The sequence below is a fragment of the Protopterus annectens genome, chromosome 15.part0 (assembly GCF_019279795.1).
Source record: "Protopterus annectens isolate FY-2018-M chromosome 15.part0, PAN1.0, whole genome shotgun sequence".
Classification (NCBI taxonomy): Eukaryota; Metazoa; Chordata; order Ceratodontiformes; family Protopteridae; genus Protopterus; species Protopterus annectens.
Window position 1 is genome coordinate 628,808,764 of NC_056749.1, and position 12,798 is coordinate 628,821,561.

Below are 12,798 nucleotides of genomic sequence, written 5' to 3' on the forward strand. Positions count from 1 at the left end.
ACTAGTTCACTGACAGAACCCACACTGTGAAAGTAGCTGACTCCAAATCCGACTTCAGACCAGTGACAAGTAGAGTACCACAGGGTCCCCTCCTGTTTGTATTTACTTTTCTGAAGTACAGGCCAACACAAACGGTCTTTGGCTAACGAAGTTTGCAGATGACTGCAAACTAGAAGCCATAATAGAAACTCCTAACGATGTGGACATCCTACAAAAGGGCCTCCCTGAGACGGATTCCTGGTGTCAAAGCCATGGCCTCAAGCTCAGTGCCAAAAAAGTGCATTGTCATCCCCTTTGGTAAAAACTCTGCACCCATGAACTAACAACATAGGCAGTAGTATACTTAACACCGAAAGTGTGATAAGCGACCTTGGGACACAGGTGGACAGTAGTCTCTCCTTTGATAATCACATCACCACAGTAGTCAGGAAATCCTTCAACGTGGCACACCTCATCACAAAAGGATTCTTATCCAGGAAAAAAAGAGGTCATTGTTCCCCTCTACTCATCACTCATTAGACCCATTATAGAGTACAATGCCCCTTTTGGTATGTAGCTCACAAGACATCTACAACAACTGGAAAGGCCGCAGAAATATCTCACAAAGAGGATTACTGGCCTCAAACAGATGCCATATGCAGACCGTGTCAAAAAACTCCAGCTTTACTCCGTCGCATATCGCCTACTCAGAAGTGATCTCTGCCTAACATACAAAGCTATGTCAAACCCAGAGCTGTTGGACATACTCCACTTAAAGAAATCTCAGTCCCTCCAAGCTACACGCTCTAGGGACCTAAACCTTGTCACCACAATAAACAGAACATGCCGGAGGGATAGATTCCTGTCCCAGAGACTTCCCATACTCTGGAATAAACTACCTATCTATATCAAAAAAAGCTCCTCATTAGCACTCTTCAAGAAAAATCTTGATGATTGGATGGGAAATAGGAAATTCACCCCGGGGATCACCTCTGTGGCTCTGCTCAACAGTGGCACAGGAAAACAATTTTCTTGGGTGGCAAAAGCCAGGGTACCTTTTTGGCTGGGATTGTATAGGCCCCAGGGCTGATAGCCTAGTACCTACCTATGAACCTACAACCTTTTTATCTTAACCTGCCTGCATTTTCTGCCTTCTTCTTCGAGAATATGCCAGTCTCATCAAGTCTGTGAGCCACTTAGTTCCTTTGCACCTTATCTTATCTGTCCTCTCCCAGTAATGTCCGTCTCTAACCCCATTGAAATGCAAGCAGAATGTGGTAGTAGAAAATATGACAAACTGTGCATATACACTTCATTGAAACTAATAGAGGATAGTGCAGTGTAGTAACAGTACACATATGTTGAGTTTAGTGCTATTGTGTAATTCCTCATCTGTTAAAATATGTTCTTAAATCTAGCTTTTTGTATATAACTGAGTAATTTCTCAGGCTACCGTCATATTTTAAGAAGCTGGTTAAGCATGTATGTCAGATGAATTTGATATACAGTTTTAAAGCCAGGCGCTTCTTAGTGTCCTTATAGAAAATATACATTTTCACAAAAAAAGTTACATTTTTATTCCTTCACTTATTGATTTTACTTTTTCATGGTATTAGTGATTTGAAGTGCAGAATAAGAAACATTCCATGCTTGTGGTTTGGATGGCTAGCATTTTTAATTTTCTTCTGTAATACTGAGAATTACTAAAAGCTGCTGAGTTAAGACCAGATAAAAGTTACTGAGAGGTAATGCAACTCTAGCAGTCACACTATTCATCCATTGAGTGTTCAGGATGATGGTCACGGAAAGAAAGTAATGAAAGTCTGGTGGGTCTGGTCTACTTTTCCTAGGCAGAATTGGGATGGGCATGCACATCTTTGCAAATCTGGCTTTATAGAGGCAACTTACGGTAAGGGACACTTGAGAAGTGATGGCTAGTAAACATCATCCTTGTGACACTGCCTATGGGTTAAACAGCACTACATGGTAGCTAAACAGAGTTTTAATTTGACAGTTTTTGTTGCAGGCTTTTAAAGTGGACTGCAAGTCCTGGATGCGAGCTGGTATGAAAGGATTGCTTTGACTTAGATGTCATGATATGCAGGTATTGATAAATGAAAAACTCAAGATTGTCTGGGAAGATAAAAATTTGAATCAAGGCCATTAATTTTGAATTTTGGCATGTTTGTCTCATTGTTTTATTGTGCCTGAAAAAGTCTGTAGGAAGTACATGTTTTTGAACTAGTGGCCATTTTTGCATTCTGTTTAATTTGGGTGACAAGTTAGTATTTTTATATTGTAGCTGGTTGGGTTATATGAATTTTCCCAAATCTGTATTTTAATACTTGCATATTTGTTTTTATCTTGATACAATTTACCTAATTTTTCATTGCAGTATTGAAGATTTTTATCCAAATAAAAGTCATGGTCCTGACTCTGGAATTGGCAGTGATAATGGTGATAAAAGGTTATCTACAACTGAAGTGAGTTTGCATGTGTTTTTTACAGGTATTCTTTACAGTCTTGAATTTTGAAGTAGAGTACTTTTGAGTAAACCATGCCAGTTTGTCTAGCTACACTATTTTCAAAGGCCCATTGTACAACTGATTATTAGATAGTAGTATAGATTTTGTTCTTCAAAAAATAAGTTTTCTCTTAAGTGCATACATGTAATGAAGACAGGGTAGGACTATCCTCATTGCCAGAATCATGAGTGCACAGTAGAGGCATTACCAAAATGAGTAAAAAAATACCCACTTGAAGTTGTGCATTCTTAAAGGTGTAGAATTTTGTTCACATTTCATTGCATAGTAAGTACAAGGTAGTAAACCTAACTACAACTGCAAACGTTTTATTGGACATTAGGTTATTTCATTTATAGTACTGTATAATCCACACCCTTCCCTGAATTACAAGAGGTAATGCTTTCATGTAGAGTGCAACATATTCATGATTGAAGGAGGGATCAGAAAGTGCCTCAGGAAAATATTTATTTTCTATGAAGACTAGGATTTATTGAAAGTTTATTCTTCAGGTGAGTTTATTTCTTTTTTTAATAAGAAAGCAAACCACATTATTAAAGGAATGAGGAAAGATTATTTTAGGGATGCTTTGCACTTGATCAGTCTGAAATTAACATAGGACTTTTCTGTTTTTGTTTGCACTTAACTTGTATATGTGCTTGGACTGTTATTAATATGAGAATTTTTCATCTTATGTGTGTAGTTATTTTATTCCATGGAAGACGCATCATAGACTTAAAATGTTTGGCATTAATGTTTAACTTTTTAAGAGCTGATTACCACATCTAGTATTTGCTGAAGGAGATGCATAGTTTAAAAAAAAAAGGAAAAAATGAACTGAGCTAGGTAGTGCATTGAAAGCAAGATATATGTTGTCATTGTGTACCTTATACAAGATCAAGAACAGTGTAATGTCTTTACTGTATGAATATTTGCCTTATCCTGCTCGCAAAATTTTCATTTGTTTTGGTTTGCTTTTTACTCTCCACTGAAAATTCTTTCACTTTAATTACCTTCAGTTATAATTGCTTCTGAGGTAATCATGATAAATTGTTGTTAACTTGTGTTCATTAAGTAGAAGCTGTCCAGATGGACTTGTGCAAAGCAACAGTATAATCTACACATTTTAAATGCAACAGTTTCCCCTTACCTCCCCAGTGTGACTGACCTTGCTCTTCACACCCTCCTCTTACTTGTATAAAGGACTTGAGCTTGCACTCCATTTGTCAAATTTGATACAATTGCAAAAAAACATGGAGTATTTGGAAGTGCATTTAAATTAAAATTCTCTAATAAATTTTCAAAATGTTGTATATACTTGCAATAATATTTTGAAAGTTATTAAAAAATAAATGTCTTGATCAAAATGAGTATCTCAAGACCACTATTGTATTCTATGTCCTCTTTTCAACCTTTTGTCAACAAATTATTCTGAAAAATGAACCTAGAACTAGCTAAATTTATCTCAGCACCTAAATCAACTTGAATTGCCTGTAATAAATGAACACTTCCAAAAAGCAAGGAGGGCTAGTTGTGCCTCACCTACACACTTATTATCTAATAATACTCCCTTTATAATCCAGCAATTCTTCTACTATTATCATATTTTTCTTTAATAAAAAAAACATTTTTGTACTCCTCGATCAGTTGGTTTAGATATCCTGTTAAATGATGTTTTTATATAATGACCTTAAGCACATTTTGTGAAACCTCTGTGTAGAGCAAAAGCACTTATATTAAAGCTATACGGTTTCAAAATGTCATAGTATGTTGCTACTCTACTGCCTTATGAACATGTAGCATTTGTTAATATGAAATTTTCAGCTTGGAAAATCGTGTTTCTGATGGCTGTCACTACTGTCAGATTTATTTCTAAGTTAAGCGTAGCTCATGGAACACCGTGATAACACTCCAAAATTGGGGAAAGGGTAGCTTCATTAAACACTTTCCTAGGGTTGGATTGATTTTAACGGAACTTTAGGGCTGCTTAATAAAAGCTTGTTAAACACTGTACGTGCTACTAAGATCATGTCTCACACCGAGGACTAACAGTGGGCTGTACCAAACAGAGAATAACAGCAGAAGGTAAAAGAACTTTAAAATCTGTTGGATACTTCCTGTTCCTCACTTAAAAAGTGTAACAGAACAAAATGCCTAACAGCTTTTAAAGTCCTTCATCTCTACCTGCTTGTATATGTGGCAGCTCTAAGTGTTTACCAGATTTCAAGGGCTTTGATATTTGGTAAAACAGATTGCCCTCCTTTGCTTTTTTCTTTTCTGCAATTGCTAGTACTTGGAGCAGGTCATAACCAGGTTATTGTGTGTTCTTGGCATGGATCCCCTGATTTACCTTTTGGTATTTGATCTCAAGGTGAATGTTTTGGTTATGATCAAATATCTGATGATAATCCTCTGTGTGCTGTGCATTGAGATGAGCAGTCTTTTTTTGGTCCTCCACGTCTCTTAACTATCACTTATGTCCTAGAGCCTTCTCCCACCTTGTCTAGCCTTTCTGTGACACATCTCTGACTTGATCCTTTGGACTAGCCACTGTGCAGCAGCAGGAAGAGATTCACAATGTAATCATTTAGAGAAAATGCGGATAAAAGGAGATTAGTATGGTTCACTGTGATGTTGTCTGCACAGTTGAATATGGGGAAAGGAATTCTAGCTGTGTCAAAGGAAAAATAACTTTAAAATGATCAACACACGGCAGGTTCAGGTTAAGGCACTTTAATCTTGCAGCAAGGAGACAAATCGTGCTAATACAGAGTTTGTCTAACTAGAATCAGGAAGTGAAACTATTTTTATACATTTCTTACAAGGGTATTGCCTACTAAGCTGACGTAATAAATCACAAGTTATTTCAATATTATTTCTCAGCAGCTGTTTGTCCATGATTTTCTGCTGGCATATCAAGTTTACAAAAAACTTCCTAAGAAAAGCAACGTGGCCTTGACGACCACCGGTCAGATACAACTTCTCACTATGCAATGTTACCATTCAAGGTACTATGGCTAATTCGAGCACAAAGCAAGTACAGATTACAGTTCATTTCTTCAAGCAGTCTTTTGTCTGATGTATCTCTTCTTTTCCGCAGCTGTGCATGTTCTCATAACACGAACAGGGCTGATTGTTCATATTCAATCACATTATAGAAAACAGTATTGTTCTATTCATTCACTATTCATTCATTTTCCTGACCTAGCAGATAATCACCTGCTTCTCAGTACATTTCCAAAAGGCATAAACAGGAATTTTGCTGTGCTAGCAAATACTAGGTCAGAGAGCATCTTGCAATTTCAGAAAGCATACGGCAGTTTGAAAAAGCATCTTATAATCTCATACAGAATTGAGCTGTACATAAAATAGAATGAAATGTGTTAACCCTTTTAGCTTCTAATAAGCACTAAACATATACATTAATACATATTCTTCTAACATTTTTCCCCCTGTTAATACTTTTTATTTTACTTTCAAAAGCATAAACAATTGCTTCTTCTCCTAACCTCTTTCTACTCAGAATTTGCAGTTAAGAGAGTCATTCAGTTTAAACTTATGAAAGTGTTTTATTTTTCAGCAGTTCTTCAATTTCAGTACTTTGATATAAAGTCTCAGAAACTGACATGTCTATAAAATCTTTGATCAATCTTTTCATGCAGGGAATACCACAACAAACACACACTCCTAATAGGAGTAATCCCACACAAATGGCAATCAGGACGTTCATTAGGATGCTACCCCACCCCCCCAAACAAATTCTGGAAAAAGTCCGTCAGTGGGTTTGGGCCTGGTTTGGTCATGGTCGACACTTGCTGAATCACCTCAAGATGGTTGTTTATCTCATGCTGATTGTCAGGAATATACGAACAGCACTCCTCTTTTATTAAAGTGCACATACCACCTTTCGCCGCTAGGGTGAAGTCAAGAGCCATGCAGTTTTGAAGCACCACAGTTCTCATAGCATTCAGTTCATCAGTCATTAACTCGAGAGCAGAAAAAGTTGCATTACTCATTACTTCAAGAAGTTTGGACAGTTTTCTCAGCTCCCAAATAGATTTCACTGCGCCATATGCAGGGGTATACCTGCCCACGCTATAATAGTGTCACTCAAGTCCATGTGTGTCAGTTTGTCTGTGTTTTTTATGGAATTATGGTTTCTCTAGCCTGCTTCGATTCGTCCCACTGGATTTTCAGGCCTTCTGATTGGATTTCCGGTTTTCTTGGTGACCTCTCTGACATTTCAGATTTTTCCCTGAGGCAAAACTGCAGTGTGTCGTATGGCCGGAACCAGGTAACCCAAAAAACAACTGCCGGACCAGTTCTCAGGTAACCATTTGTATGCCTTTTTCCCACAAACAAAATAACAATTCTCTACTTTAGTATTAATATACACTTGCCCTGGATGAAACTTTTTTTATCAATAATAGATAGTTGTTTTAAAAGAACAGGATTACGCTGTATCTCATCAATAGTCTTATGAATCAACTCGAGATATGAGTCATAGTTTGCATCACAGATATAACCTGCATTATTGGCTTTGGTATAACATTTGTAAGGAATACTCACATTACAATTCCTCCAACCTACCTGAACAGTATCATTTTTGTAAAAACATACAATTCCCTTTTGTGTAACAGGCAGGTACAATGCTATTTTGTCTTGTGATTTTACAGTTGTAGTATCAAAAAGCAAATTTTCCCAGGTCTCATTGACCCCTAGGGGGACAGCAGTCATTAATAATCCCCCGTATGCTGTCAGTATAGCTGTGCAGATCCAGCAATTCGAAACATTAAAAGTTTCAGCATACACATATTTAATTGCTTGGTAAGTGTTAAAGTTCAGATGCCAGTCTATGAATGATTCACATTTATTCAGTTCAGCTCGTGTGGCTGGAAAAAGGAAAGGCCACAACAAAAAGATTAATGTTATCAGTATGGCCAACAGAATGATCATGCAATACTTTTGAGGTTGTTCAGCATTTTTATTTGCTCCGTATCTAGTCATTTTGTTCTTGTGTAACAGTAACAAGTTTTTTTCCAGTTCAAAGTTTTTAATCAATTTACAGTGTGTCAGATGAATCCAGGATGCTCGCTCTGCAATCTTGACTGCAGTGGGTGTTGACAGTAGCACCTGGTACGGCCCTTCCCACTTCGGTGTGGTCCAGTTCCTTCTCTTGATAACTTTCACCCAGACCCACGTGCCTGGGACTACTGCTGCTTCCGATGGTCTGGTTTGTTTTTTATCTGAAACAGAATTTAACTGCAAAAGTTGTTTATTACTTAAAAGTCGTATCATATACTCTGCAAGTGAACTGTCAGCCTCCTGGTCTGCAGGCATGAGAGGTTTCCACTGAGGTATATAATATGCCCTCCCAAACAGTATTTCAAAAGGAGTTAACCCCTTTGCATTTGGAACAGTTCTCATGCTCGACAGTGCCAGAGGCAGGCAGTGCACCCAGTTCTTCTGTGTCTCACTAATTAATTTCCTACGTTTGTTTTTCAAAACCCCATTATGCCTCTACTAATCCTGCGGATTGGGGGTGGTATGCACAATGGTTCTTTAAGGAAATTCCGAAATATCGACTCGACTGTTGTATGGTTTGATTCACAAAGTGTGTGCCATTGTCACTGTAAATCTTTTCCGGTATGCCAAATCTAGGAATAATTTCTTTAACAAGGACTTTTGCAACAGTAGCTGCCTCTGGATTTTTGGTCGGAAAAGCTTCCACCCATTTGGAAAACATATCTATAATGACAAGACAATATTTCTTATTTTCACATTTGTTTAGTTCTATGAAATCCATACAGATAGTATGGAACGGGTACGGTGGTGTTGGGAAACTCCCTTGCTTAGGCTTCAATGCCCCTTGTGCATGATGCCTGTTACAAATATGGCATGCTGCACAAACATTTTTTGTGTAGTTTTTAATTCCATATGCAGTGAACACCCGGTTCACTAACTGTACCATCCCCCCTGTTGAGACATGGCACTGCCCATGGCTCAACAAAGCTGCATATCTAAACAAGTTAGACGGCAAAATTGGTTTTCTATCTTTGGAGATGTACAGCCCTTTCTCAAGAATTGCTCCTCGTTTTATCCATTTATGTTTTTCTACATTTGTAGTAAGTGTCTGCATTGTTTTTAACATTTCTAAATCTAAAATCTCAGAAGGTTGTAATTTCTCACTCAAAAGAAATACTTCTGAAGCTGAAGCTGCTTGTTTTGCAGCTATATCAGCTCTCGCATTACCTTTTGAAATCATATCCTGTTGCTTGGTATGAGCTACGCATTTACAAATAGCTACTTTCTGAGGTAACTGAATAGATTCTAACAAATCTAAAATAAATTGCGCATGATTAATTGGTTTATCAGTAGATGTTATCATTCCTCTATTTTTCCACTGTTGTGCAAAAACATGTACAGTAGAAAAAGCATACTGGCTGTCAGTAAAAATGTTCACACATTTACCCTTTGCCAAGGCACATGCCCTTGTCAAAGCAATCAATTCTGCTGCTTGTGCAGATAAGTTGTGTGGTAAAGACTCAGTATCAGAAACTGCTGCATACCCTACTAGATTCTGTCCTGTAGACCCCTTCTGCATGAGCCGTCCACGTAATATGTCGCCTCGGCATCATCCAAGGGAACATCCGTTAGATCTTTTCTAGGCAATGTCTTTTGCTCAATTTCCTGCAGGCAGCTGTGTGGTGTGCCATCCGCAGGGGTCGGGAGCAATGTAGATGGGTTTAAAGTTGTACATTGTTCAATTGTCATATGAGGTTGGCTCAGGAGTATAGTCATACAGGAAAGATGTCTAGCAGGAGAAAGATATGCTACTTTTTCTTGCAGTAAAATAATTGCGACTGCATGAGGCACACTCAGTGTGAGAGGGTGGAACAACACTACTGAGGCCGAAGCCTGTACTGCCATTGCAGCTGCAACTACTGCTTGTACACAGTGGGGCAGGGATCGCGCCACTGGGTTCAGCTGTGATGAATAATAAGCTATGGGGCATTGCTTATATCCATGCTGCTGTGTTAACACTGATGTCATGTAACCTTGTTTACAATCTACAGTTTGGAAAAAACGTTTATGATAGTTTGGTAATCTTAAAACTAATGAGGATGCTATCATTTGTTTCAGTTTGCAGAAAGCTGATTCTGCTTCTGGTGTCCATTGTAATAAATCTTGTGCTGCTATAGGCTTCTTGTATATCAAGTTGGTCAATGGAGCAGACTCCAAGGCATAGTTTGGAATCCAACTACGACAGAAATTACTTGTGCCCAGGAAGGACATCATTTCCTTCTTGGTAGTCTGTTTGGGTGCTTGTAAAATTGCTATTTTTCTATCTTCACCTAATGTTCTGCCTTCTTTGGATATTACATATCCCAGGTATTTAACCTGCTTTCACCAAAGCTGCAATTTGTTTTTGTTTACTTTATGTCCTTGTGTGGCTAAAAATTGTAGCAATGCTATGGTATCTTCTTTACATTCTTGTTGGGTGGGGGCTGCCAGCAGGATGTCGTCTACATAAAGTAAAATTTGGCTGCCTCTTGGGCTAAATCCTGCCAAGTTGCTTGCCATCTCTTGTGCAAATATTGTTGGGCTTTCACAATACCCCTGTGGTAATCACGTGTATGTATACCTTTTCCCCTGAAATGTGAATTTAAACCAATGTTGGCTGTCAGGGTGTATCGGTATTGAAAAGAACGCATTGCTAATATCTACCACAGAGAAATACTTCTGTTGAGGCTTTAAATCATTAAATAGTGTGTGTGGATCTGGCACCGTAGGTGCTCTAGGTATTACTGCGTCATTTACAGCTTGTAGGTCTTGGACCATACGCCATTCTCCATTTGCTTTCCTAACAGGAAATAAGGGCATGTTACATGGTAAATCGGGAGATTCTATCAGTACTTCTTCCTTAAGTAAAGCTGCTATTATAGGTTTGATTCCTATTTCTGCATCCTTCTTTAAGGGATACTCTCTCTTTTGAGGTCTGAATGCTGATTTTGGCATAATAGTAACTGGTCCTGCTGTACGAATTAGTCCTACATCTGATTTCCCTGTTGACCAGAGAGTTTCTGGTATGCTCCATAAAGCTTTTTCTTCCTCTTCTAGTAAGAGTGCTAATCGGCTGTCCTCGCTAGACTGCAAGTGTACAGCTGGGTGAGTCTGTGTTATCCAATTTAACTTCTGTTTCTGTATTCCCTGTTCTGACAATTCTAACTCTGTTTCTCCCACTTTGTGACTTTTTCTCCAAGATCTGCCCATTTTACATTCTTGTCTTTGGTTAAACTAACATGTGGTAATCGATTAGATTTATAGAGTGCAAAGAATTCCTGGGGCAAGGAAGAGCTGACTACACTGTTCCCTTCTGTGTCCCAGTACAGATTACGTAATACTAATCTGTTTGCATGGTTTTTAAACAGTTCTTGCTCATATTCCTTATCAGGTCCTGGTGTGCTACAATAATACAGAGTACAATGCAACAAATGCTGTTTATCAGTATCAAGGGAGGGGTATTTACTGATGGCTACGTTCATCAGTTCTTCGGCTACTGCCCCTGGACCAGTTGTAACTAAGTCCTGGCTGTACCAATAAAATGTTTCACCCTCCGGTCGTACCACAAAAGTATCCATTTGTCGCTGTGCTTCCATACCCTGCATAGTCGGTACTACTGCTATGCCAAATATCTGCATAAGATCTCTGTCCAAAAGGTTCACTGGGCATTTTGCAGAAACAACAATTTTGCTTTTCTGGGTCATCCCTGAAACAGGGTCAGTTATTGCTATGTTGTGGGAGAATGGCTCCCGATACAGCTGTCCATTAGCTGCTTTCACTAATATGTAATCAAGTGATTCTGAATTTTTCTGGTAGTTTGGAAGGATGTATCAGGGTTCGTGAAGCCCCCGAGTCACACAGGAATTTAACTTCCCTCCCCTCTTCCAAAAGTGTAACTTCTGGTTTTGTGTCTGATAAATAGAGCTCTAGGCTCAATAATGCCAAGTCTAAAATTTTACTTTCTTCACCATCGGTGATTTCTTGTACTTCCTCTATTTCTTCTATTATATTCTCTACTCCCTTTATCACATTTGCATTTGTCTTTTCTTGGTTATTCCCTTCTAGTGATTCTTGACTATCATATAGTCAGTCCTCACCTTCCTTATCTTCCATGGCTACCTTCTTGTTTTGCTTGCAATCCCTTGCTAAATGTCCCTTTTTTCTGTATTTAAAACATTCACCCCTTTTCTTTCTCTCTTCAAACTCTTCTGATCGTTTATCAGATTGTTTGTTTCCCCTGGGCATTTTTTTGCCCTTTTTTCCAGACTGCCCTTTTTTTGTACTACATAAACTTCTGCTCCGTCTTCTGCAGCAAATACTCGGGCTTTCTTTTTCTTTTTACTGTTAAAATGCCTTTTGGCATGCCTAGCATATTCAAGTAGTAACTGTAATTTACTTGTACAATGGTCTACCATGTGCTTTGTAATAAAGCTGCTTATAGGCAAAATACTGCCTTTCAAAAATGCATTCTTTAATTGCTGCTCATATGGGGAATCATGTGTTTGATCTTCAGGTACCTGCATTCCACAATGGTTATTAAAACACTCTAATAATCTAGCATAATATCTGTCAACAGTTTCACCTTCCTGTTGGATGCATTGATTAATGCAAGTCCAGTCTGCCCTAGGCTTCCATTTCTCAGAGATTCGGTCTGTTAGACCTTTCACTCTGTTATCCAATTCTGCGTTGCTATGTGGGAGTGGGTTATGTTCTGCTTCACGGGGATTCCAGTTGCCACTGATCATGTGCCAATCTGGACCTACGATCTGTCTGACTACTTTTTCTACTTCTTTTCCATTCAAATGATAACTTAACCTCATGCCCTGTAAGTCTTTTAAGAATTTTCTAAAATTAACTTTTGGATGGGAAATTCCCTCTGTGGCTTTCTGGATGTCTTCCGGTGTCCACGGTCTATATACTAGGAGAGTTGGGTCCTGTCCTGCCTGCAGATTTGGTACTTCTATGAGTGGACATATCTCTTCTTCACTCATAGCTCGTGAATTTTTATTTATTTCATATAACTCAATATCTCCTCTTAAGTTACGTGTTTGAGACCTAGTCTCGATGGGATCTCCAACATACGGTCTTGGCTTTGCGGTAACAGCCGGGTATAGCGGAGGTGGACCAGCTTGTCCACTCACTTCATATTCTGGTGCAGGAAGCAGAGGGGCTGATGCTATTACCAAATTATTGCCTTCTTTATCTAGAAACATAGCTTTTGAATTATTACTTT

General features: G+C 38.6%; 1 protein-coding gene across 1 annotated transcript in view; it reads left to right on the forward strand.

The window, feature by feature from the left end:
• Positions 1–12,798, forward strand: part of LRCH2 (leucine rich repeats and calponin homology domain containing 2) — a 2,522,829-nt gene that overhangs the window by 1,157,503 nt on the left and 1,352,528 nt on the right. The window contains exon 9 of the mRNA XM_044057297.1: positions 2,375–2,462. Coding sequence (XP_043913232.1) covers positions 2,375–2,462 — 88 coding nt within the window. The remainder of the gene's footprint in view (positions 1–2,374; positions 2,463–12,798) is intronic.